Below are 27,140 nucleotides of genomic sequence, written 5' to 3' on the forward strand. Positions count from 1 at the left end.
GGCTAGCCGAAACGATAATTACAGCACATTAATATCGGCTAGGGCGGTGAACAGTGCTCCAGTCCGCACACAAATTATCATCAATCGACCATAGCCAACCGAAAAGCCCTCGACGGGATTGCTGAGCGATATTTCATCGCTCACCCGGACGAAAGACTCCGAGGAACAACTCCCTTGACCTTGCCCTTACGCGCTCCACAGACAGGACGCGACTTCGCTCTAGTGCCTGGGACGACGGAGCGGAAGCGCTCAGGCGGGAAACAACATTTATTAACAAGCAAATGTACGCCCCAAGCACCGGGCAGTTTGGGAAAATATTCAAATTTGTTCGTGCCATTTGTTGGACGTGCCTCACTATGCTACCGACCACGGCCGGAACACGTTCCGTTAGTCCTCCCGTTCGGTCCGCATGTCGGGCGGGAAAAGTTTTCCTTTAGCAAAAAGAAAAATGAAGCAGAACAAAAAGCCCGAAACACATCGAATGACTGTAGCGAAGTGGATCAAGAATAAAAAAAGGAGCCCAGCCCAAGCGAACCTGCACAACCGACCGGTCAAATATCTAGGACACTGGGGTCAGGAGCCTAAGGGCACGGCATTATGCTACGTGGTGCACCAAAAACTGACGTCGCTCGTGGGCAGAGAGTGAGAAATTCAACAAAAAAAAACGCCGGAATAAAAAATGGGACACAAACTAGCTGCCGAGTGGAATAAGTAATCATTATTATTTTATCCAAAATTCCACATTTTCGCTCTCGGTCTCTATTTTCACCCACCATCGGGGGCAACAATGCACGTAAAACTCGGGAACAAGCGGGCAAGCGAAATCGGACGAAACTTTTCTCGTTTAGCATTCTCGGACCTCGGAGAGCTGGGCGGCAAATTCCTCACCGGTGCTCGTGTTTCGTGAAAATTAGGCTTCACCCTCACGCCGCCCCACCACCGGTAGAAACGTACGGAATCTACAGCGGCAGAGAAAAGTTGGATAAGCTACTCATTTTTACATTTTTCATCGAAACCCGGGCGCTGATGATGGTATGAAAGCAACATTTACGGTTTTGATTGATGCCTTGGCGCGCGGGCCAGCAGGGGAAAAGGACCCAGGAAGAAGGAAGCTAGCAACTCGACACAACCCGGGTGCCAACGGGAGCCAGTTCCGGGTGAACCAAACCGGCTAGAACAGCCATCAATCAACACGGCCCCGGCACGCAGAAGTATTATGAATTTTTAAAGGTATATTTATCGACCGCAATAAAACCTCCCTTCGGTTGTTGGCGAAGCAGGTTTCCACCAGCTTGGGTGAGGCGTTGCGTAAAGAGAATTCTATCTCCAATCACCGAGCAGTGCGCATACAATGTACAGGGATACCATTGGACACGAACACAGCGTTTAAAATGGCTTAATTACTAACAAATCGAACTGTAAATAATTCATAAATGCATCTACAACAAGCGCCGTATGCCAACATAAGTAAATTTGCCTTTACACGTAGAATGTTCATCCCACCCAGCACGGAAGCCGGTGACGGAAACAACACAAATGCAGCGGCAGTAGTGCGATTAAATCGAAAAGTTAAACCAAACACGAACACGCCACACACACACACACAAGCTGGCCACGTCAGCCAGCCTCTGGCAGGGGCAGCAAACAATGTCTCACTTTTCGGTCACCCTCACTCACCACCCCACACGTGAACGAGCTCCAGAAGGGTGGCGATGGACCATCGCCATATCTTTCCGGTCGAGCGGAACTGGGTCCAGTTTTGTCGGACGGTTCTGTGGCGCTCGCCCTCTTGAAAACACCGATTGCAGATCGTTGGATGGCGCCTCCAGACGGTCGGCGGGAGACCGTGCTCGTTACCATCATTATTACAACTCATTACGGTCCCCAAACCGGAAGCGCTCGCACCTAATACCGGAGGATAGAGCGATGCATGCAAATCCAGCCCGAGGCGTGGCCCAAAACGAAATAGTGCGCCTCCGAACGCGGTGACGGGTTTAGCGGTGGCAGGGATGGGATACGAGTAATTTCCTACTACAAACAAGAATCCCAGACCAATCTCTCAACCCCCGGACCCGGACTCACTCGGCTCATTCTGCACCGAAGAGCATTAAATTTGCCCATTTTACCACTCTTGTGGGGCTTTTTCTTTTTTTTTTTTTTTGCTTGGAAGGAGAGAGGGTAGCTGCAATCCTAACTAACCCTGCCCGTATCTTCCGGTCCGGGAGCAAGGAGACAAGAGGGTGGCATAAAAATTCTTCCCACCCCACGGAGCGAACCTCCTCGAATTTGCGCACCGGCGACGAAACTAGTCGGTTCAGCTCCCCATAGCAGGAGGGCATAGCAGGACAAAAGTGAATCCTAACTACTTCCGCTGTGGGCATCCTTGTGGCCCCGGGGGCTCTCTGGATCCACCCTTCCCGGGTCCCGAGGCGCAATAATCCAATTGTTTTAATCAGTGGTCTGCGATCGTCGAGCACTCGCAGAGCTCCGGCAGGCGGTCCTTGGAGGTTGGTCCAGGGAGCGTGGGAGCCAACTTTTCCCATTGTTGCCCCTTTTTGCGAGTCTCTCGGCCATTGTGCACGCTCAGCAGCCCGCACGTGGCTTTCAGGAAGCGCTCGCCCAACCAGCGCATACGGAACAGGCAATCTCCTATCAGCCCCTTTTTCCACTGTTTTTCGGACGAAAAGGACCTTCGGTCGTATGAATGTAACGCATACATAATGTCGAGCAAGTATGCGCCATGTTTCGGTGGCAGGAAAGGGGACCACGCTTCGGCTTTCCTTTTAATGCTGTAAACCGTTTTTATATACTTTTCCAGCAGGATGCACTACCGGCCAGCCTATACGCTCGGATTCGTTTTCCATTCTCATACTTTTCGGCTGTACGTGGCCATTTTTTGGTGCCCGCTCCGGAACCACCAAAGCACACCGTGCCCTTTTGGCTTTGCGAAGCTGCGTCCCAACGGTGTAACCATGGTAACTGGTCCAAAAGCCGTTTGCGGGCCACTCTCCCCAGCAAGCCATGCACCGGGCGAGAGCTTTTTGGTGTGGATCGGATCATGGCATAACGGCCATTACGTGAAGCCCTGACAACGGTCACCAACGATCGGCCACCCGCCGACAATCACGCTCACGAGATTCATTTCAATCGGCGCACGGTCCCCGGGTACGAAACGGGCACTAGAATCAGCCGGTTTATGGCTTCGTACCACGGCACGGCGTACGTTACCGGCTCCCGTTGATTGCTTCCGCTTCCCGAAGCGACCACGTGACGATCCGGGCCGTGCGGAATAGGCACCAAATTTACATTCCCAATCCGACCCGGCAAACCCCGTACACGCCCGTGTGCCACCCCCCAGGGGTGATGGGGCCCCAGCGTCACACACGCACATTTCGACCGGCAGCATCCGACCGATGGTCGCAAAAGAGTTGACCTTTGGCCCAGTCGCAGAGGGCTGTAAAAATTGAAATAAACCCGAACCGCTCGCGCGTTTTTCCTCCCATCGTTGCTTCCGGGCAACGTGCTGCCGCAGAGTGCTCTCGAGCGCACGCACACACGAAATCGAGAACGCAAGTGGAATTAAATAGGGCTTGTCCCTGGGAGGCTGCAGGATATTACTCGCCGCTCACCCTTCTGTACGGAGGGTCCGTTTTTTTTTTGTGTGTGTGTTGAACGAGTAGGCAACAGTGGAACAGGCCACTTTGCATTATTACATTACGTACGCAAACGACTCCCCGGTTCAGGTCGGTTATTTCGCATCGTGGCGCTGCCTGCTTTCAAGCTGGCCGATCGGCTTAGCAGCGGAAACACGAAATTCCCAAAGAGCCGCTGGACAACCCCGAATGGGGGCAAGATTATAAATTTCCCTTGCGACGCAGTACCCAGCGAATCAACCGAACCCTCTCGTGAAGCACAATCCCATATGCACGACGTCGATCAGATAGCCCGCGTGCTGTTCCGCCCGAGGGCACCAGCGTGACCTTCTAGTTTCTATGGAAGCTGGCAAAATAATCCCTCGACAATCGGAGATGGTTGGAGAATTTTAGCCGAAAAGCTTACTGTTTTCATATTCGCCGTCCTTGCCGCTGGCCGTCCCGTCCGTCGCCACCGTCGTCGACAATCCGAGCACCACCAGCAGGAACATCGCCGGGAACATCGCGGACCGTTTCTGTACCACTCTTCGCCGAGGTCCTGCTGACCAGCGGCGCGCTTTGACGCACATCCTTTGCTATCTCTCTGTTGCACTCACTCACGCTCGCGTTCTCTCGCACGCTTGCTTCACACGGAACCGTGTTGCTTCTCGCGGACGCAAACGCGATCGCACCTGCAGTGATACTACCGATTTTCTCACCGGGCTCACCGGAGGCACTTGCAGCACACTTTCCGGCACCGCGAGTGCACCGTTTCCCGGTAAACTGCCGCCAGCGAGTGGTGCATTAGGGTGCGCTCGCGCCACGTACGAACTTTTTCCGTGGAACGTGGAAGGACGAATTTTCCCTCTAGGACAATGCGACGCCGAGGCTCTTACACTGTCGCGACACTTGCACGCTGCACGCTCGAATTAAGATTCTTCCATATCGCACACACACACGCACGCACGCACGATCCGACACGATTTGCGGCACTCTATCGGCACATTGGGCGCCCAGCCCACAGGCAGGTGGCTTTTGGTTCACCAGAAATCAGCCTGGTACAGTTCGTTTCCCTTTCCCTGTGTGGTGTGGTGTGCCAGGAAACTAAATATAAAAAAAACAACAGAACGAGGCCCGGGAAAACTTTTTCCGCCAACCGGCTCGATGCTCCAGCAGGGAGTGGACTCTTGCCGGAAGGTCGAACCGCGCGAAGAAACCGAAAGCACCGAACCGCGCGACCCGATTCGAAGGGAAAACCGGGGTATCGTAAATCCGCCTCAGGCCACTAGGGCGGATTTGGCGGGGAAATTAATTAATTTATCACTCCACCATGCCCACGCCGGGGGCCGGGTGGCACACGCACCGTCGTGCTCGTCTTGCTTTCTATTTTTGGAACGGCTAAAAAGGAAAAAAAAAAACAAAGAGAAAATCCAATCAAATCGCGCGGCTCCGAAAATCGAACATCACTCAACGCATCGAGACCGGCGGCCGTTTGGCGCAGATAACATCTTGGGGTGTTCCACGGAACCGGCAGCTAACGGGGCAAAGGAGCGAACAATGGCGTCGATAAAGCGGACAACCGTTCGCGCCAGCCGAAGGTGTCGGACGGGACAATCGGGCGGGGCGTGGATTTCGAGGACCTTGCGTCGGAGTGAACGCTTCGTTGTCCCTTTTCTCTCGCCAACTGTGGGCAATTTCACGCACGATCAATAAATCCCACTCAACTGTCACGTACGCACACACAAACACGCCGGATACGTGTACGCTCTTCTGGCCATTCGCCTACTCGCTGCAATCAATGAATTTGCAATCGTTCCCCGGTGGCCAGGTCACGGGCCAGAACCGCGTTTCGGACGGAAGACGCACCTTCACCACGAACACTACAATCAATCTTGGCTTGCCCGTGGGCTTAATCCCGAGCACACGGCAGCACAGCCGTAACGCCGACGAAGGTCGCCGAGACGTACGTACAAATAACTGTCAGGACACGGCCAGAACAGGCAGCCCAATCAATCGGTATCGCACTCCGGCATGGCTTGCTTGATTGCGCCAGCAGACGTCACCGTTTCGGCATTGGTGTGCCTTCGATGGATTCTGGAACCCGAAACCGCACCCGTGTGTACCTCGTGGTGGTCCAGCTGACGTATCGCACGCGGACACATCTCCGCTGGTGACACACAGACGAACACACGCACGTTTCACGGTCGGTACGCCCCGAACACGCAGGATTGGATGGCTTTGCTTGCTTTTTTTTTGTGTACACGCGCTTTCAGCAACGAACCACTCGGTTTTGCAGTCAAACTCTCACTGAGTTTACACACGACATCAGCAACCGAACGGAATCAGCAGCGCATCCGAGTGCGAACCGACCGGAGACGGAGAAGACGCATGGACCGGCCGCATGAACGCAGCATCCGTTCCAGCGGCTCACGCGTGAGTGGTCTTTCTCACCAGCGGTACAGCTCTCACTTGCCGCGTGAAGGTGAGAGCCATGATGTGGAGCATCGGTGAGAAATGCCGCCAGTGAGAAGCGAACAGCCGAGTGAGATTTCTGTAGTGAGCTCGCCCTCACGCTTCCAGCGGGAATGATGGGGAAATTCACACTCTCGCGTGAGACGCTCACGGTCCGTGCGACGTAGCGCCGTGAAAAACGGATGCAGGTTGCTCGCGTGGCAACTCCCAATACAGGCGCTGTGCACGGTGAAAAAAGGAAAAACGCCAAACTGCAGGCCCATCTTGATTGCCGCTAACTACAGTTCTCTATTCTACCCTCTTAAACATCAACTCGATCGAACGATCACGCCCCCTCACGCCACAACGTCATTGCGTCCTGTAACGCGCTCCAGCACGATGCCCGAATCTGCCGGCAGCTTGTACAACCTTGGATTGACCCAGGTGCCGCTGTTCAGGTTTGTCTGCTGCGAACTGGCCACCACGCGTAACCACCGCTCGTTCGTACCAGGGTACACCTCCGTCAAAGGCAGTGCCGCCGGTTGGGAACCGAAGTTAAGGGCGACCACCGCATAGCCCACACCTGGCAGGGTCCGCTTGTACAACACCAGCCCCGTTCCGACGACGCGCATGTTGAAATCACCCTCCGCAAGGATTCGCCGTTTCCGGTAGCCCGTCAGCTGCACGAACGTCTTCAGGTGACTGCGGGATGCTCGTTGCTGCGCGGCCACGTTCAACTCCCGATAGCCGTTGGCCACCGGTAGCCAGGTGTGGGAGGCATTCGAAAAGCCCGCATTGGCCGCACTACTCCATTGGAACGGTGTGCGCACGGGATCGCGCGAGTACAGCGTGTAGGTGGCCGGATCCGCGTTGCAAGCGGCCGGATCGATCGTGTCTGCCCAGGAGATGAACTGATCCACCATGGCGATCTCCTCGCCATAGTACGTAACCGCGATGCCCGGCAATGTCTGTAGGGCGATGTTATACAGGTCGGCTCGAGCTACACCGAGTCGGGTCGCTAAACGGCTGTTGTCGTGGTTGCCCAACACCCAGTTCGCGATGGCCCCACGTGGCATCGCCCCAAGCCAGCTTTGGACGGCCGCGGCAAAGTCCCGACCCGTGCTGTTTGCCGTCAGCAGCGTGATGAGCTGGAAATTGAAAGGAATCTGAGCGCCAGGCGCGGCCGCAGTTCCATAGAACCGGGTCGTGTTTTCCAGGGCCGTGTACGCCTCCGTCAGGATGATGCGCGTAAAGTTATCTCGGGCTGTATACTCGTCGACAACGGCCCGCCATTGATGCACCATGTCGTACGTTTCCGGTTGATCCTTCGTCTCCGTGTGCACCAGAAAAGCCGGATTGTTCGGGTCGTCCTGCACCATGCCGGACTCCAACTCGTCACGGTACCGGCCGTCCACTTCCGCGCTCTCGTACAGATACGGCAGGGCGTCAATCCGGAAGCCAGCGATACCTTTGTCCAACCAAAATCTCATCACGTTCTTCATCTCCTCCACCAAGGCTGGGTTGCGATAGTTCAGATCCGGTTGCTTCCGTTGGAACTGGTGCAGGTAATACTGCTGGCGTTTGTCGCTCCACTGCCAGGCGCTACCACGGAATACGCTAATCCAGTTCGAGGGCGGTTGGCGGGTGCCGTTGGCAAGGAGCACACCATCATGCCAGATGTAGTAGTCCCGGTACGGTTCTACACCCGCTTCCGACAGTCGGAAGTGTTCGTGCTCGTCGCTCGAGTGGTTCGGCACAAAGTCCAGGATCAGCTTCAGTCCGATCGTGCGGCACTTTAGCGCAAGCTGCTCAAAATCCTTCATCGAGCCGTACTCATCCTGGATGGCGTAGAAATCGGAGATGTCGTACCCGAAGTCGTTCATCGGTGACTTGAAAATGGGCGACAACCAAACGCCGTCGATTCCGATCGTCTTCAGATAGTCGATTGTTTCCGTGATGCCTGATGACGAATCATCGTTCGGTATCATTAAAATATCCTACTAAGCAGCTAGCGCGTGGCCTACCTTTAAGATCGCCTATTCCATCACCATCGGAGTCCTTAAACGAGCGGGGGTATATCTGATAGAAGTTACCACGCTCCCACCAGTCAAACTTGCCGAATGCTACCCGACCGCGCTGACTCAGTGTCAGCAACAATATCAACATCCGTATCGCTCGCATTTTGAAGCGGTTTGTACTATCCGACGGCTTCTGAAGCGCCTTAAGTAGCTCGATATCCCCAAATAATTAACAATTTTAATCTACGGTACACACTGCACTTGCAGTTGATTACCCACCGCAAATATGCCCGTACGTGCATGCCAAAAACAACGTTTGCTCAATTGTAGAAACAGTTGCTGCTGCTTATGCAGTACTCACAAAATATCTCACTGAAACACATGGTAGCTTAGTAGCTGTATAATCTATCCATGCAAAATATAATCGTAGCGTATTACAAACACTGTGCTGCTTTCCGTGTCTCAAGTGCAGCCTAGTGGTTTTACTTACGGCACGATTGGCGTAATATCATCGTCAGAAATGGGCGACCGTCCGTGAAAATTCCGGAGTGTTAAACCGTTGCATAGTTGCGTTGGTGTTGTCTCGCTAAAACCAAAAACATCAACACGCTAAACCGACACCATCCCTTCTGCGGGTTCCAACTGAGCAAATATATTGTCCCGCGTGATCGATTGATTGTTGGTGGCTTTCGAACTTCATCAACGTGCGCCCGTGCGCGCGATGTGGGTTGAAAAATACCCGCCACATCCTGTTCCTACCAACGCGAGGCCTCCACGATACTTGCAAAGCCGGATGGTGGCAGAGATTAATTGCACGATTTGTTTATTTTATTGATCTCACGCCTGTTGCCCACCCGTGGCGATGCGTTTGACCTGTAAACAATGTAACACGTAAGCCTCGTGTGAGCCCCCTCGCTGAAACCCTCAGGACTCAATTGAATCTTTTCTCCGGTAGCTTCCCATCCGCACGTACCTGATGTTGCATTCAACCGCGAGTGAAAGTGTCCATCGAAAACTAAATCAAACTAACAACATTTCACTACATTGGAGAAGGCTTTACTTCCCGTTCCATTAGTCACCGTACGAAACATGGCTCCATTGAAATCGTGAGCCAATGCCAACCCACCCTGTGTGGCCGTGCGGGAGATCAAAACAGGAAACGACCGTGCAGGAAGCGTGCGAAATTGAACACCACATTCCATATGAACCGGCATCACCAGCGAACCGGATGCGTGAGGCGTGTGAAACATATTTATTATACCTACGGCAGCGTTTTTTTTGCAAGCGGGCCACGTGACGCTTTGACATCACGTGGCAAACGCCTGCCCAAAGTAGTGCATCCCATTAAGCAGGTGATTGATGAAATAAATTCCCTTGTCCAATGTATTGCCCAGAAATAGAAGTAGTTAAAGAGCTTATTTGACGCATTTACAACACATTTCTTGAAGGAGTTGATAAATGACCAAATATATGTACACGAAATATTGTACGTATAAGGAATGCAATATAAGCTATAAAGCTGTACAATATAAGCATATTGTATAAGCTCGCCCTTTATATAAATATATTTAATTAAAATGTATATATTTATCGACTTTTCAAAAAACAGAAGATTCACTTGTTTACTACAACTATGAGATATAGCATACGTTAATTATCAATTACTGGCAGGCCACGGAATAACGACGAATGCGGAAAAGTTGTTTCTTTACAATCCCACCATGCCAATCAACACGATGCATTGTAACCGGATAGGCTGAACGTCATTACAAGTATCACCCGGCAGTAGGTCGGATAAAGAACAATAGACATGCCAATTTCCAATGTATATCATCATCGTCGGAAACCCGATCGGCATCCCGGGCGATGTTTGTATTCGGTGGCGACCAGGGCTCTTAATGAGCAAACTCGACCATGTTCACCGACATAAATTATGTGGTTTTTTTTTTGTAAGGGAGACGGACGATGAATTTATCCCACCCGAATGTATAGTGTCCGTTGTTACGGCGTTCTTGCGAATTATGATAAAAAGAACCTCGTATCAAATGTCCATACAGCTTGTCCGTCGCAATAAAATAAAAAAAAAAACAAATTGCAACTGGGACATATTACGTCATATGTTATTGGCCTGTGTCGTAAAATTGTTGCATTTTTTTAATGGTTTTAGATGGGTTTTAATGCTTGAATATAATTGCGGTTGTTCGCTTATATGCTACTATATTATAACCAATTGATTTGAAATAGATCACATTTATTATTTGAATTTCTTTGCTTACCTTTCATTTTCATATCATCAATTAGCCGAAGCTTGTCATCTATCCAAACCGTTTTATCTGATTTTCCTGGAGCGCGTATGATGCTGCAACTGTTACTAAGTACTTTACACTCATTCATATATTTCCAATCAGCAGCACCTGAAACAGGTTAGAATGGAAATTACCACCCGCACATTTACCCAACACCAATTGCATCAGCAATTCACGCAAATCGGTGTCCCCGCATGGAATAAAGTTAACCAGCCCTAACTAACCTCTCGCAAGCACACGAGGATAACGGTGCGGCGCTAATGACGCGATGATTGATTCTCATTAGTACCGGGTGGTGATTAATCTAATCACTCTCAGCTCGTTCCTTATCAGCCACATGAGGCCTTAGATGTCTGTCACTTCTACCATGTGATCCCGTCAAAAGGTCAGAGGCAGTACATTAACATCCCTTGCATATTCATTGATTTTGTTCGTCTTCAACGTAAGCAATGCGAACAGGCATTCCCCATTTTCACACCATCAAAGCTAGCGTGTTATTTCAATAGTTCTTTATTACATAAATTCAACTTTTAATTCATCTTTATCAAGAATTCACGAAGTGGGGGTAAGGTGCGCGATAAACAAAAAACACAATTATTTTCGTGTTGGCAAATTTTCGCGGTAATTAAATTGCAGCTAAGCGAAGCAAAGAGATGACGAATTTATAGTGCCGCTGGAACTGGCCGCTTCACGCCAACCGGATTCTCTTCGAAAAAGGTGGTTTTACGTCCGTCGTTGCATTGTACGTTTCGAAAAGCAACGTACGGCATACTCGAGGGTTTCCAACCCTCTTTCGGTAGGGATTCACCCTGCGTCACGTATAGGGTCTGCTGATGGAGTACCTTTGAATCGAACCCTTCAACCGTGAGTCGTCGTCCATCAGATCCGACGAGCACGTTGAACTGTACATCCTTAAGACCAAACAGGGCCTCTACCTCCCGGTTCAGCTGCTCAAACGTCAATGCCTGGCCTGTCCGGCAGCCCACGAGCAGCAAGGAAGCCTTACGCGACGGTGGTACCGATTGGTAGCGAGGAACAAGGGCCTCGTCAAGATGCAGGTTCACCCACGGCGTCGAAGGCACCTCACGATCCTCAGGCGAACAGATCGTAATGGTCAGCGTGGTGCCTTTCAGCTCCTGTGCTTCCTCGATGAGAACGGGCTTTGCGGCTGCTTCTGGACCGTACGGTACAAACGGAGACTTGACCGTGCCCACGATGAAGCTGCGATGGCTTTCGGCTACGCCGCGCACTTCGCTGTCGCCGCCACTTACGGTGTAAAAAATAAGCACGGGATCGGTCGGGATGAGCTTGGCCTTTTTCTTTAGCTTCTGAATGCGGTTAATGATCTCACGGGCCGTGCCCTCGCGCATCAGCTCCTCGTTGGGGGTCATGTCGAGCAGCACAAGCACGTCGTTGTCGCTGTGCGCCTCGAACGACGCATTGCCACCGGTGAACTGATAGATCAATCGGATCTCCTCCAGTTCCACTCGATGGCCAGCGATCTCAAAGTGACCCTGGGCAAGCTGCCGTGCAATATCTCCGTCCGACAGCTGCTTTATAGCACCCAGCACCTGCTTGAAATCGTTCTTCAATCGCACTCCGAGCGTCTTGTGGTCAGCTTCGGCTCGCATCGTTACGCCGTATCGCTGCCGGTCGGAACTGAGCGTGATGCGGCGCACGTTCAACTCGTCTAAAATGAAAGCCTCTAGTGAGCGTACGTCGGCCAGATATTGCTCGCTCTGATGCACCACGATCACTTCCGTCAACGGATACTTGATCGGCATCGTACGGCGATCGCGCATTACACGACCCAGTTCCACTACCGCCTGCATCCGTGCGACCGCCCGCTCAATTGGCACGTTGATGTAGCGACCGTTCGATGCCGGCATCATCTGGTAATGTACGCTACCGTCCATGGGTTCGCTCGATAACAGTCGCAACCGTTGATACATGAACTCGGTCAGATATGGCGTGAAGGGGGCCATCATTTTCACCATCGCTAGTAGCACGTCGTAGAGCGTATCAAGTGCGTGGTAGCAATCCTCAACACCGTACTCGCCCTTTATGCGCTTACGATTCATACGAACATACCAGTTCGTAAGCTGATCGATGAACTTTGTCAGTCGCGGCACAACTGTGTACAGACGGTATGCCTTCATCTCCTCCGTCACGAACTTAAGCAACGATTCCTTGAAAGAGATGATCCACACATCCATCACGTTAGCAGAGCGTTTCTCTGCGTGCCGTACCGAGTCATACCGGTACCGGACGCCCTCTTCTTTCTCGAACCGGTCGACGTTTTGGAACAGGAAGCGGAACGCATTGAACCACGGCAGAAATACGTCCTTGATGATGTCCCTAACACCTTCCTCCTTAAAACGCAGGTTTTCCGCGCGTACCACAGGTGAGTTGATGAGATAGAGACGCAGTGCGTCTGCTCCGTACTTGTTCACCACCTCCATGGGGTCGGGATAATTCTTCTTTCGCTTAGACATTTTTTGTCCGTCGGCCGCCAGCACCAGCCCGGTAACGTTCAAGTTCTTGAACGGAGCCTTGTTGAACAGCGCGGTCGATATGACAAGCAACGTGTAGAACCAGCCTCGCGTCTGATCGATTCCCTCCGCAATGAAATCAGCTGGGAAGTTGTTCATGAACTCGGACGGATTCTCGAACGGATAATGGCTCTGGGCGAACGGCATGGATCCGGACTCGAACCAGCAATCGAATACTTCAGGAACACGCCGCAACGGTGGATTCCCAGGTACGGCCGACGGTATTTCGATATGATCGATGCTCTCACGATGCAGATCGGACACTCGCACGCCCGAGTAGCGCTCCAGCTCATCGATGCTGCCGATGCATACGATCTCTTTCCCATCTGGCGAGATCCATAGAGGGATCGGGGTGCCCCAGTAGCGATTACGGCTGATGGCCCAATCGCGAGCGTCTCGCAGCCAGTTACCGAACCGCTTCTCTTTCACGTATTCCGGCACCCAATAGGTTTGGGAGCTGCAGTTTAACAGCTGTTTGTTCATGTGCTCCACACGTACGAACCACGATGGGACGGCTTTGTAGATGAGCGGAGTGTCCGACCGCCAGCAGAATGGGTAGTTGTGCTTAACCTGCGACGCTAGTACTAGTCGGCCACGCTCCTTCAGCAACTTAATTATGTTCTTATCCGCATCCTTTACATACTGGCCGGCGAAATCACTCACGGGCTCAACAAATTTTCCGCTCGAATCAACAGGACAAACAATCTCCTGATCGCGCTTGATCACTCCGTTCGCCAAACACACGCGATAATCGTCCTCACCAAAGTAAGGCGCCTGATGGACCACTCCTGTACCGGAATCTTCGGTTACATACGTATCCGTTAGCACACGGAAGGCCACACTATCGTATTTCTTAAAGTATCCGAACAACGGTTCGTAGCGCATTCCGGCCAGCTGGGAGCCAGGGAAACGATCAAGAATAGTGTAATTGTCTGGGCCCTTAAGCAGTGCCTCGATGCGGCACTCCATCATGACGTATACCTTGCCCGTTTTCTTCTCTTGGACACGAGCGTACACAAGTTCTGGGTGCACGCAGCAAGCCAGATTGGAAGGCAACGTCCATGGGGTGGTTGTCCAGCCGACCAACGCAGCTCCGTCCTTGTCACCAACGAGCGGGAACGAAACGAAAACGGCCGGATCCGTCACCTCCTTGTAGTTTTGGCCTGATTCAAAGTTCGACAATGCCGTCGTGCACGCCGTCGAGTACGGCATTACTTTCACGCCTTGGTACACGAAACCTTTCGCATACAGCTGTTTAAACACCCACCAGATGGACTCCATGTACCAAGGGTAGAGTGTTTTGTAGTCATTCTTGAAGTCAATCCACCGCCCCATTCGGCCCACTATCTGCTCCCATTCGTTCGCATATCGCATAACGATCTTCCGACATTCGTTGTTGTACGCTTTAATGCCCATCTTTGCCACGTCGTCCGGACCGCGGATGTTGAGCGTTTTGTCGATCTCGTACTCCACCGGGAGCCCATGGCAATCCCATCCGAATCGACGTTCCACGTGGTAACCCTGCTGATGCGCATAACGAGTCACTATGTCCTTCACCGTGCCAGCCAAAATGTGTCCATAATGCGGGAGACCAGTTGCAAACGGAGGTCCATCGTAGAATGTGTACCTGACATGTGGAAAAAATCGATACCATAGGATTATTTGCTACATCCGTGGCATTTGCGCCATAATGATGTTTGTTTGCTGGTTTACTCCTAAACGTACCTCGGTTTGCCTTTGGACTGTTTCAGGCAGGTTTCGAACACTTTTTCTGTTTGCCAGTAGGCAAGAACCTTCTCCTCCTCTGCCGGAAAGTTGATCGTTTCCGGCAGCCGCGTCATCTCGTCCGTGGTTATGTTATTCATACCTGCTCCCAGCTAGATTTGCTTGCAACTGCGCGAAATCTGCGAACGTGCAGCCCAACTGGAATGGTTTGAAAAACGTTGATTTCGCACAATCGCAGTGTGTATTGCTGCGGTTGCAAAAACACAGACTGTCTGCCAACACACCTTGATCGTATTTCGTCAGCTTTTTAACTCGTAACTTTTTCTCGTGGAATTTCCCGTCGTCGGCTAACCTACAAAGTTGCGTGACATTTGTCTGACGAACACCCGGTATCAATGTTAAGCGTTGGTTACACGTCATGCACCGGTTTTATTGCGCAAACTCACAAAATATGTATTTTATACAAACTGTTCGCCTGTAAGAAGTAAGTTTTGGGTATTTTGTTTTATCTTAACAGTATTTATTTCTAACAAGCGCGACTAAACATAAGCATACCATGCACACATTTAATTTACTTGAAAGCTTATCCCTTGCCAATATTTGACAACTAGCTATTAAAGAACAACATGCACGTATATGATATCTGGTTCAAGAGTGCACCATCCGTAGGGTGACAACAAAGCAGTATTGACCCATAATACATTAATGCATTCGACAACTGCCGAAATATATCAAAATTTACTGTACTTTTACAATAAGGCTTAATTTCTAGGAGCCGAAAAGTAGCACAAGATTATTATTAAACAAATAATATTCAATGAAATCACAACTTTTGAACATCTTTTAAATATCAGCCTTGATTTTGGAGCTTTAGCTCTAAAGTTTTAAGCATTTTAAAAAGCTTTTTGCTTAATGTTCCCTACAATATATGTTATAAATTCTTTAAGAAGTTAAATATCTTGTTAGGTAGCCGTAGTTAGGAGCAAAATTATGCTCAAGACATGATTTTTCAAATATTCTGCAGATGAGTAAATTTGTATGCTTTGATGAAGACCAAACAAGGAGTAATTAGTAAGCGTAACATAAAAATCTAATCAAACTGGAAACTATTTTGCTGCATATAACGAATTAAAAAAACTGATTGTAAGTTAAGCAGGACACTCCTGATCAAATTCAAAACCTTAACATGCAATTAGCGTACTCGAAAGTTTCGATATTTGGCGTGTTGATTTCTGTGCAGAACAGCTAGTACAGCCAACGTATCCGTGGCATTAAGATTCCCAATAAATTTGAAAAAATAATGCTTGAGTTTAAAAAAGTATGAAATTTTGATTTTCTATCAACAAAAGCGGTTACTATAACTCCTTTTCGGTACACCCGTACTCAAACACGTAATAAACCGGCAAACAACTTTACATCAGCTAAAGATTATTTTTAGTGGGTTTTGAACCACCAGCTCACGAGAAGATTATTTCGTGCTTGCAAAACGGAAACCATTAAAGTGCACAAGTACCTCCGTTCACCACCCGATAAATGGTGAAACATACCACAGTTCATGAAAGCCGATGAAAATGTCGCCACCATCCCATTCACCACAAGCTGGCAACGAAGCGATGTCGTGAAGAAAGATTTAGTCGAGGGAATTTTCCGAGGAAAATCAGCCGATGCCAGGTGATGACGGCATCGTGACGGCAGCGAGCGAAATACGGAACAAATCCTCGCTCAAACAAGCGCTAATAGCTCCTCATTGAATGATGTTCCAGCGGGTGAGCATTTATGGTGGAAATTATTGTAACTCCCTTGTGAGGGGGACCAATCGCGTACCCAAATAGAAAACATAGAAAGCATGGGACCCACCCGGCAGAAGGGTAATGCCGGATGGCTTACAAAGGTTTTAATTTATTCTACAGCTGGTAGAGGCATGGTAAACGGAGGATAACATTTCCAGGACCACTTTATCGTTTCGATTAACTTATGTTATACGAAACGGCAGTGTTTGAAAAAGGCTTTGCGTCTCGTTTAACCAAACAAGGAGAAAGAGTGAGATAGAGTCGTATACTTTCAGTTTCGGGACCGACACGGGCGTATTATTTGTTTGTGACTTAACGACAATTTTCATAAAATGATTAATTAGCACACCGACCTATGGCTTCCTTCTCAAGAAAACCGGTTCACGCGCGATGCTGCTAACCATTTTGGGGTGACATTTTGTCAGTGGGAACTATTACCAATAAATGAGGATTTATGAGGCACGGGGATTACCGACAATGTTGTGGTGAAATTTGCATGGAAAATGTAATGAAGCAGTGCCGTGTGTCACGAGTTTGATTGGAATATTCGAACGTTTATTCCATTATGTTTCATAAGAGTTTTGAAAAGCTGTTTTGGTACCAAAGAAGTTAACAAGAAAATTTCTGAATTGATTTCAGTTTCACGTATAATGTCAAATCATATTAATAGTACGAAACAAACGAGGATTTGCAATTTATTGTAATTTTTATAATAGAAATGTAATATACGTAGAATTTTTCGCAGTTTTGTTAGTTGAATTTAATCTTCTTCGTTTTTTTAATTTTGAAAATTTGCTGTCAACTACAATAAAAAGCATTATTTAAATATCAAACATGTGCGAATACAACCTTTTTATAATTTAGTTTCAACCAGATATGATCACCATCCCCGAGGAAAAACTTATTCCAACCGAAACGAGATTGAACGATCAAACCAATTTGTTTGAGAAAAAAACTACGTAAATTACAGTTCGCCAGTAATCATATTTTTTTTACACGTTCTTGTAGCATTCCATGATCGTAAAACAATGTAATGTAATAAAAGCTACTGTTGTGCAGTGTAAAAGAAACCAACAAACTACTTCCTTTATGGCGGTTTGTTTAACGAGCTTATTTTATAGTACTGCAGCACTTGATGCAAAAATCTTGTATTCAGATGGAACCTTCATACAAAACCGTGGCCTTTTTGCAAGTAACAGAAGATTCGCATGCTGAGTGGATTATATTTTGGATTCATTACATTAGCAGAGTTGATGAGGAAAAATAAATCAATTCACAAGCATCATCTACTTTGTCATTAATGTACTGTTATAGCCCATTTATCTAGACGAATCTGCAATGAATTCATTGCGAAGCTTGTAAAACTTATGTACACTATTCATATGGTTAATAGGTTATCAAGGTCCTGTCGGTCTGTAAGTCGGTCTGCCTGAAAAAAAATGTACAATAGTCTCCCTTAGATCGATTGAAACCGCATCGAAAAGCGTACTCGAGCTGGTATGAAAAAGCAATAAAAGTATGTTTGATTTTGGAATTCCAAAGAAGCGTGCAACAATAATCACCTTCAAGGAATGCAGATTAAGCTACTCTAACGTTCAATACAGCTTTGCCTGCATTTTGTAGTTGTTTTTTTTTGCACCACACCACTAACGATTCCACGTGAATGAACCCAAACGGGTGAGGAATTTTTCCCTTCGATGAATTACGCGTAATGACGAATGCATTCTAAAGAATAGGGCTTATACGAACCGTATTTCAACATCGCTCGGGCTACTTCCGCTTCTTTCGAATTCAACCAGTGAAATAGCACCAAAATGCAATTCCTGCCCTATTGGATGCCAATTTCCCGCTCCAGAGTTTCAGCTCATTCGTTCAGCGTGATTTTTCGGTTTTTGTTCGCGCTTTACCTCGCCTTTCGTCTACAGCATTGCGATTCTGGCAAAATTCTTTCGAGTGAAAAATTAACATTCGTCCCGAGGACATGAAATAATAAAAAAAAAACCTTGCATGCAAATGGGAATCAAATATGTGAATGCGTACTTGGCTCCGGTTGCACACGAATCGCGCAAATCATGCTCCGCGATACCCAGCTGCCAATCCAACCAACCGGACGCGATTATGGGAATTTTTCGGTCGAGACGATCGAAATCAAAACCCGTGCCCAGCATCCTGCAGCCAGCTGCAATTCATCGATGCAACGTTGCGGCGACATTTTATCGAAATGTGCGCCGTCGATGGTAAACGAGCATTTTTAGCACAAAAATGTGACACGAAATTTAAAGCCACCTTTTACCGCACGGTTTACACAATGATCCCAACCAAAAGAACAAAGGAGCAGACCCACTAGCAAGTGCAGCTCGTGCAAGCAGGATAGTCGGGACTGGTTTAATCTACCCGAGAAAGCACACCAGCACACCGGAACGATGATTACGGCGATAGTAGGCAAGCGCTTACCGTAGCATTCCCGTGTGCATCCGGCGCAACACCAACCGAACCGATTCTGCTGCCAGAGGCACCCCATCCTAGAATATGTGCATGCTTCTTGGAACGTTACCTTCCGAAGGACCGACGTGCGGGTGCACTTTCCTTTCGCCCCGTTACCACGCGATACAGTGTGAGCGGTATTTTAGCATGTTTAATTTTTCGTGCACACGCCGCGCACCCGGAAAAACGGCGACCGCGCCAAGCGGTGGAAACCTAAATTTATGCATTTCCTTTTCCGCATTTCCCAGCTAACTGTCATCGGAGTCACGTCGTTGTAAACAAATGCCGCCGGGTTGTCGGCGAAAGGGGTTTAGTGGTGGGAAATGGTGGGGTGATGGGAACCACCCACACCGCCTATACCGCCCGGTTTCGTCGGTAAACAAGTAAACGCACATATTTGCATATCCGCTTCCAGCACCGAGGCACTGCCGTTCCCGCGTGGATGCTAACCGAAGATTGCCACTATTTATCTGAAGGATCTCAACCTCGCTCACAATGGATACTTAGAGGGTGCGGGATGGCGAACCCCGAAACGGGTGGCGTTCCAAAAGATGGAAAGGGGTGAGATGCATAATGCAACGATGCGTCCGACGCCACCGAAACGGCGCGCGAATTGCAGCATCGGGGCAAAAGTTTGCTCAACTACTGCAGATAACGCTTAATTTGACGGTGCAAAGCGGGGGCGGGTGGCGTTTTCTTTTAGGGCGCCATCTCTTCCGCCTCTCGTTTCCGCGGCGATCTATTAAGACAATTTTCCGTTCTGCCGTCGTTTCACGTGCGGTTATTTTTCCCTGCTTCTTGGCTGTGCAAGCGTTTGTGTGTCATATCTCGTTTTCTTATCTCACAAAATCGGTCCATACTGAAACTTTTTTTTTATGATGCGATATGGAATTGCAGGACTATTTTGGGAGTTTGATACTGTTCGTTTTCTTTCAATCTTTTGTTTTCCCTTTTCCCGGTTATGAATAATTTCAAACCAGTGGGCTGTTTTTTGTTCGAAGCAGTGTTTCTTTCTACATGTATTGTAATTATTTTTTAGTTGCAGAAAACCCTCGGTTTTGTTATACTATTTTGTAGCAAAACTTTTTTGATGAAAACGTTTTTATACAAAAAAAATTTGAACACGCATTTCTCGTTTACGTCTTCCATCGCCAACTAGCCACTGCTCCTGGTACATTCTTTTGGTCTGGGCCAACCGCCAACTTGGCAACCTTACTTCTGTTATCGGCAGCCACACTTCGGCTGAGTAGACGGACGGCGCAACGATAACAATTTCCCTCCTAATCAACCCGGCGTCACCAGCTGCCCACCGGCACCGGTGGACGTTCCTGACGGGACGTTTTCCTGCTCGGCCTCGCATATGAATTATTCATCGTAAGCCGGTGCCAGTGATGGCATGGAAATAGCAACAGTAATAACAGCAATGGGCATAATAATACTACTGATAATAATAATAATAATGACATGGTCCAGCCAAACTACTGCGAACTCAAGGCCAACGTTATTTCGACCCTCTTGCTCTTAGACACTATGAAGATAACAAGTTCGCCACCGAAAAAGGACAGTTTTTCAGTGGTTTCCCTATTAGTTTTCGTTTCTTTTTTATACGTGTTTCATACTCATCTCGTAGCAATTTGGTAGCTGTTACGCTGAGGTTAAAAAACTCAATTTGTGTTTTTCTTCCAGCTGCAGTACTAAAGTTCAGGGTTGGTTTACGAGGTACACGGTAATGAGTCTTGCCCAACCTCAATTTCTTTGGTGAGGATCTTACTTAGAGTCATCCGCAGATTCAATGTGTCATAAGTGTCGCGAATAAAAAGAAAAAACGTTATACTTTTGAAGTGCAACAGTAAGCTGTTTTTCCCATTTAAGATTTCTTTGCTTCATGAATGAAATTCCTTTCAGCATTGCAGCAACCCTACAAATAAACGTTAATAATGAAAAGTATGAATCGAACAATATACGATGTTTAACCTCCTTCCTGGTATTCAGTGTACTACGGTGCTGTGCAGGTTTGTCAGCAAAAGATAAGAAAAATAATGCTGTCTTCCTTTTCAGCTAACAAAATTAGGTACAATGCGACCACAATAGAGCCAGTGGCTAGATTAGGAGCTTAAGCAAAAACGGAAAGCTTCAAGCACAGTGTCAAACGCTTTCAAGGCCTTCAAAAATATCTCGACATTGAAGAAAACATACAGAAAAGATGAGCCGGAAGCACTCTCCTTATCGGACGTTCCATTCCGTACATGAATAGTTTTACATTCAGTAGTATTTTTTTTTGAGTTAGGCTATGGGTTACAATTTCGTTTGTCGCTTCAATGATTTGTGCCCGCGACTCGACGATATTTGCTACGGTGGTCGAGCAAACGAACTTCCGTTCATATTCGTGACGAGTTGGGCCGCATTTCTGGGAAAGGATAAGGACACTGGTAAGGTTCTGCCTAGGGTTGGTCGTTTTGAATCCATCGTACATCGCTGGAAAGCCAAAATTGCTATCAATACAGCAGATGATCGCCCTCAGCGAGGATGGGTTTCAATGTTCGTCTGCGAAAAATTGGCTTTCCGTCGTTTCGTAAAAGCGATTCACAGGACTGCTACACAGTCAGTGAGGATTCATACTGCTCTGAGAGCAAGGATACCGAGCGCAAAATCGATTCGGAACTTATCCCGGGCACACATATCCTTCATATTGCAAACATTCAAGTGGAAAGAAAAAGCAACCAAAGCACACGTTATACTTGAAGAGACGATTTCACGATCACAGCTGCTGTACAGAAGGGTTAATATGCGCCGGTTGTTTCTCACGTAGGATGAATTTTATTTTGTGCTTCAAAGCATAGGCACTATTCATTTTCTTTCTTTCGGCAATTCTTTTTTTAAGATATGCATCAGTATCCAGTTTTTTTCGAATTCCCAGTGCTTCTCCTACAACTGGGCAGTATCATTTCTAGCTTGGAAAAGCTCTCCTTTATTGGGGGATGCAATCGTTTTCCTTCCGTATTTTGCGCCGCTCTGAAAACTGACCAAACATGTTTATAAACACCACGCGCAATGCTCGCGCACGATGCACAACAATTTTGAACGTGTAATCATAAATTATGAGTGAAAAATGGGGCACAAAAAACGAGCTGCATCACCCGTTTTTACTGGCAGAACCACCAGGGGGAATGAAGCGCATGGATGATCTATGAAGAATAGTCGTAGCCATAAGCTTCGCGGCAAGCCATACTCCAGCACATAACGCTGCCGACATCGGCCCATGTAGGAGGAAAAGATAGATTTTTTTTTCTTTGTACTGAACTCTTAAATCGAGCGTGAAGATAACCCGGATGGGATTGCTTGAGGTCGAAAGTGGCGTTATGAAAAAAAAACACCACAACTTAAACTTGCACAAACTGCAGTTCCAGAATAAAATGTAACGTATATAAGTAACATTCGTATCGAAAATTACAACAATACAGCAACTTCAATATGTTACTGTTCACCGAAAACAAATGAGTTCGCAGTATCAACAAAAACGTTACCATTTTAGTACGTACTTTAAACAAGTCTGAAGCGAGTAAATCGTATTGTTTTCCGAATGATAGTTAGCTCAGCTTTTAATTCATGTTAAAAATCATGTCGTTCTTCCGCGCACTCGAGTTGAATAGGAAAATATTGACCATTTTGTCGAAAAGAGAGTGCTTTGAACTTTTGTCAACCTCTCGACCGAGTGAACAGCAATCGAATACACGTACTTGACAAACAACTCCCTCTCGCTTGCTTCAAGTAGGCCGTTGTATTTTCATGTTATAGCCTTGGCGATGGAGCAGCCTCGTTCTTAGTGTCGGTGAAGAAAAAAAAGCATGGCTCCAACAAAGCCAAACCCGCAGGACGAAATGCTACTTAAACATTTGACGATGTAGGAGGAATGTCTAGGAAAATTTGTTGTCAAGCTGCCCTTACCCGGGGGTGGCCGCTTCCACACACAAGCACACACACACACACACATACGCGCATACGCAACAAGCAGAAAAGTAATTTAACAACGCCAGTCAGAAAAATTGTTTGACTTTCCAGTGCGTATGCGACGATGAAGCAGCTCGTTTTGACTATTGGCTTGGCATTTTCATCAGAGAGCCATGTCTTCGGCGTCAAAGTTGAAGTTTCTGGAACTTCACAGGCCTCTAAAAATAATGGCTTTTGTATGAAAAAAAAACACATCATACTACACTCTACCCGGCTGGGCCACATTTCCACCCGTCCACCCGTAGAGCACATTTTGGATTTGCTCCACCGGTAAACATCTGGCTGGAATTTGAAGGAATTTCATTTTACTCTTTTTCCCCCCGAATGTCGTTTCCGGTGTCGGTTTACAATTCTGCAATCCGGTCACTACCCTCCAGCCACCGGTTCGACTTTCGAAGTCAATTTTCCACAACGGTTAGACGTATATTCAGTTTTTCTTTTTGCTTTTCTCTTCGCATTCTCCTCTTTCTATCTCCCTTCTTCTATCTCTCTTTCACGCATTCTCACTTATATCCTCTTCCCGTGAATGAGGATGTGTGTGATCTAGTGAAGAAGCCACTGCCCTGCACGAATTGTCAACAACAATGTGCCGGGACAGCGGTTCAGAATCCGGCTCCAGTTCCCTGTTCCCACTGTTCCGTTTGTTGGCGTCGTAGAGTTTGAAAGGACATAACTTTGGTCCGTACAAAACAATTTCGAGCAAAACATATTTGATTATTTGAACAATAATGAATAAACAATGAGACAGTACAATACTGTCGACGAGCGGTTCCGAACCCGACCCGCACCATGATCTGCGCGACAAGACCCCCGGTGTCAGCTCGATGATTTGCTCCTTACCGCTAGTTGGCGCTTCTTCTTAGGGCACGGAACTGCGCGCATCATACGAACCGCAAATGGAAGGAAAATCTGGCACCGTTGAAACACACGTGCAATGATCGCTGGGGCTAGGCGAACTGGGATGTTTAGCAGATGGAACCGCTATCGGGGAGAGTGTTGTATGCTCACAGGAGCGATCCAGGAAACGGTCAAATATGCTTCAGCTCATGCCCTTTGTTATGGTCCACTGGACCGTATGAGGTTTTGGTCGCGAGTGGAACGGTATCAAACTCTGTTTGAATGATGCGATGGTTTGGCCTGTGTTCAGGAGTCCGTCCGAGCCTGCACAATGTTTTGGAGATTTTATGCACTATCCATCAATGTGTCGCTAAGTATTGTCATACACATTACAAAACCTCGATTGACGAAATGTTTCAATAATGATTTGTTTTTACTTTAATCAACTATATCTAAATCTTTATCTACTATATTTATACGAAATTCAGTGAATAGCTTATTTTCATGCTCACCGAATATTTATTCAACTTATGCTACGAGCTTTCATTCGCGTTATCAGTATATAAAATCTTGAAAGTCGTGTCTTAAAACTAATGTTTATGAACTTTTTATCAATGTACAAACACTTTTAGGACGCAAGACACCGTGTTTACAGACAACACTTTTAAGACACATGAAATATTTGTACCGAAACGTTTTATCAATACATCAATACAGAGTCATTTAATCAAAGGTGTTAAAATGAATATATTTTAAAACCGCTTTAAAATTCCTCCCCATGTTTGATGTGCTTGAAATTTCCATAAATTAAACCAACCCATGTTTGAGTTATATGCTACAAGATGTAGAAATTTGATAATCATTTATTGAGTAACGCGAAACATATGAAACATGTGGCACAATGTGACCCACAAAAAGAACAATTTTTCGCTACTAACGAGGTTTTCCTGCGTTCGAAGCAATCACGCATGATTCCCATTCTCCTAGACGTAGCATGAATCAAATGCGTGTAGCTCACCTGCGTTGGCATGCGTCTCCTATAAACACTTGGGTACGAATCATTCCCCCATTTCGAACGCTTCTGTGCTCTTAGTACACTCGGATGAATGCCAACAAACGACGTCGCGTGTTACGTAATTTCACATCAACTGCCACGGAAACATTAAGTTAACAAAAGGAGCCGTTCCTCCTGATTACCGGAGTTTAGGTTTCAGTTAAAGAAATGAAGAAAAAAGTAACAAGAAAATTACGCAAAACCAGAAAAAGCCCATCTCAGTTGTGGAATTATAGAGCAAAAATATTCGACGCGTGGAAAAATTCGATACCCAAAGATGGGACGATTTTGCTCACGGCTGTAACACGATACCGTGCCAGGATGGATGCGAATGGAGATGAACAGGAGTAACTTGTAAATAATTTTCACCCGAACTGCCAAAACCAAGCAACCCAAAATGGCCTAACGGCTTTTGACAAATATTTTTGTTTTGCTCCAATCCGCAGCGAATGCTCAGCTTCACATAAACTGCAGTGTTCGTGTTAATGAGCTTTCCTTCATCAGTGAGCCAGACGCTACGTTCGTCCCATTAGCTTTGAACTGAAGTTTATCAGGTATATTTCCACCGTCAATACAGGCACTTAGATAAGAATGAAACTTTAGTATATTTGCATTCAAGAACAAAATGAAATTACCATTTTGTCACATAAGTGCTGAAATACGTTGATTAAGCTAAGCTAAGTAGCCAAAGAGAAAAATGGCTATTGAATTGAAATTATAAAAAAAAGATTAGCCAACCAATATATTTGAATACGAATGTGTTTATCATTACTTAAGGATTTATTGTGTAATATTGCATTTTGTTTTAAGCGTTGTGTCTGCTTTGACATTTTCATTTTCAGAGTCATCGGTAATCCATTAATACTTCGAAAAAAAAATATAATTTAGACACTTGGTATAAAGCTTTGTGATTTTTTCAAAAGAACAGTGTTTTCTTATTGTAATGTGTAGCTGGAATGTATGAATCCGCTACAGTATTTCTCGTAACTTTCTATTGTGAACCGCAATCAGTATCTCTGTTACCTCTCCACATATTTCTTTTTCTCTTCTCGCGAACCGGCGGCTATAACACGTTATACCACTCGCGCTAACGACAACGCCAAAAATTTACCATTTCAATTAGTGATATTCTGCACCGGTTTTAGATTGGCTTCCAGATTTTGTGCACACACCACCAAGCCACCTCAATCTCTTCCACCCGTCTGGTGCCGACCAACTTATTTCCATTTATTGCTAAAATCAACAATGGCGAATTACTGAAAATTGGCGAAACGCGATGAATTTGTGGAAAACTCCGTTTGCATATGCGCCCGAATGTATGCTATCCGCTTGCACTCTCTCGCGCGCCGGAAACGCCACGAAAAACTTAGCCACCAAAAAAGCTTATAGCAGCGTTGGCGGTGTGCCTGAGCACGAAACTGCAAAGCAGTCAGTACCGTGGACTAGATCGAGATGTATTTTTATTCCCCAGTGCCGCGTCGAACGAGCAATTGGCGCCCGTCTGTACCGCCACATTTCCCACCGACAAAACGTGTGGAAGGTAAGAAAACGTGTAACGCTCATGTATGAATTGTTGGATTCAATTGCCCTTCGTTACAAACTTCCCCTACCTTGGCCCGAATAACATCCCCACCAGTAGGTGATGAGCACCACAACGGGAAACTCAAGAAGGAGCCGACGGCGTGAACTTTTCGCCTGCTTAAAACTTGCGCTCGACCGTGGCCATGTTTCAATCGCAGCATACATTGGTCTGCGGTGTTCGCTAGGCCGTTGCTATGGTAACCAACGCTTGGAAGCACTGAAAATGGCTACATATTGCGATTAGGAAAACGACGGTGGTGCCGCTTATCGGTGTTGGACGATGTAGATACCATCGAAAGCAACCAAAGTCGCTACTGTGTTGCGATTCAGAATCGGCTAGATAAGCGGCTACCTCTACTCGTGTGGATGCTGCCACTTCCACTCGGTTGTTTCCTTTGCTATATAGCACAAACGCCAAGGCAAGGACGCTTCACTGCTCTCTCACTCGAGGCACGACAACAATCGTTATCTGCAGCACACCACTAACTCCCAAACTAGCATTGATCACAGTTCCTAGCACCACAGCACCAACCGAAAGGCAAAACTTTTCCAATTGAACCCGGGAATCGGTGGAAACTTTGCCGAAACCTGGCGTAACTCGCGCTGCGTGCCCACGGATTTACTCCACCATTGCTTCGTGTGCTTGTTTTGTTCGATCGACTTCGGTAGGTTGAGAGCGTGGAGAATTTTCAGGGATGCTCA

At 47.3% G+C, this 27,140-nt stretch overlaps 3 protein-coding genes across 3 annotated transcripts in view; all 3 read right to left on the reverse strand.

The window, feature by feature from the left end:
* The window catches only part of LOC128731673 (neural cell adhesion molecule 2), a 113,113-nt gene extending 108,957 nt beyond the window's left edge, over positions 1-4,156 (reverse strand). The window contains exon 1 of the mRNA XM_053824809.1: positions 4,060-4,156. Coding sequence (XP_053680784.1) covers positions 4,060-4,156 — 97 coding nt within the window. The remainder of the gene's footprint in view (positions 1-4,059) is intronic.
* A 2,212-nt stretch (positions 4,157-6,368) lies between these two features.
* Positions 6,369-8,283, reverse strand: LOC128721268 (probable maltase). The gene is made up of 2 exons (XM_053815002.1): positions 8,108-8,283; positions 6,369-8,043 (listed from the first exon to the last, which is right to left on the reverse strand). Exons 1-2 carry the CDS (start codon positions 8,262-8,264, stop codon positions 6,440-6,442), a joined length of 1,761 nt encoding a protein of 586 aa, XP_053670977.1. The 5' UTR covers positions 8,265-8,283; the 3' UTR covers positions 6,369-6,439.
* A 2,692-nt stretch (positions 8,284-10,975) lies between these two features.
* On the reverse strand, positions 10,976-14,824 carry LOC128731360 (isoleucine--tRNA ligase, cytoplasmic). Its single transcript, XM_053824475.1, has 2 exons — positions 14,685-14,824; positions 10,976-14,586 (listed from the first exon to the last, which is right to left on the reverse strand). The coding sequence occupies exons 1-2, from the start codon at positions 14,822-14,824 to the stop codon at positions 11,070-11,072; spliced, it is 3,657 nt and encodes a 1,218-aa protein (XP_053680450.1). The 3' UTR covers positions 10,976-11,069.
* Positions 14,825-27,140: the final 12,316 nt, after the last annotated feature.

The sequence above is a fragment of the Anopheles nili genome, chromosome 2 (assembly GCF_943737925.1).
Source record: "Anopheles nili chromosome 2, idAnoNiliSN_F5_01, whole genome shotgun sequence".
Lineage (NCBI taxonomy): Eukaryota > Metazoa > Arthropoda > Insecta > Diptera > Culicidae > Anopheles > Anopheles nili.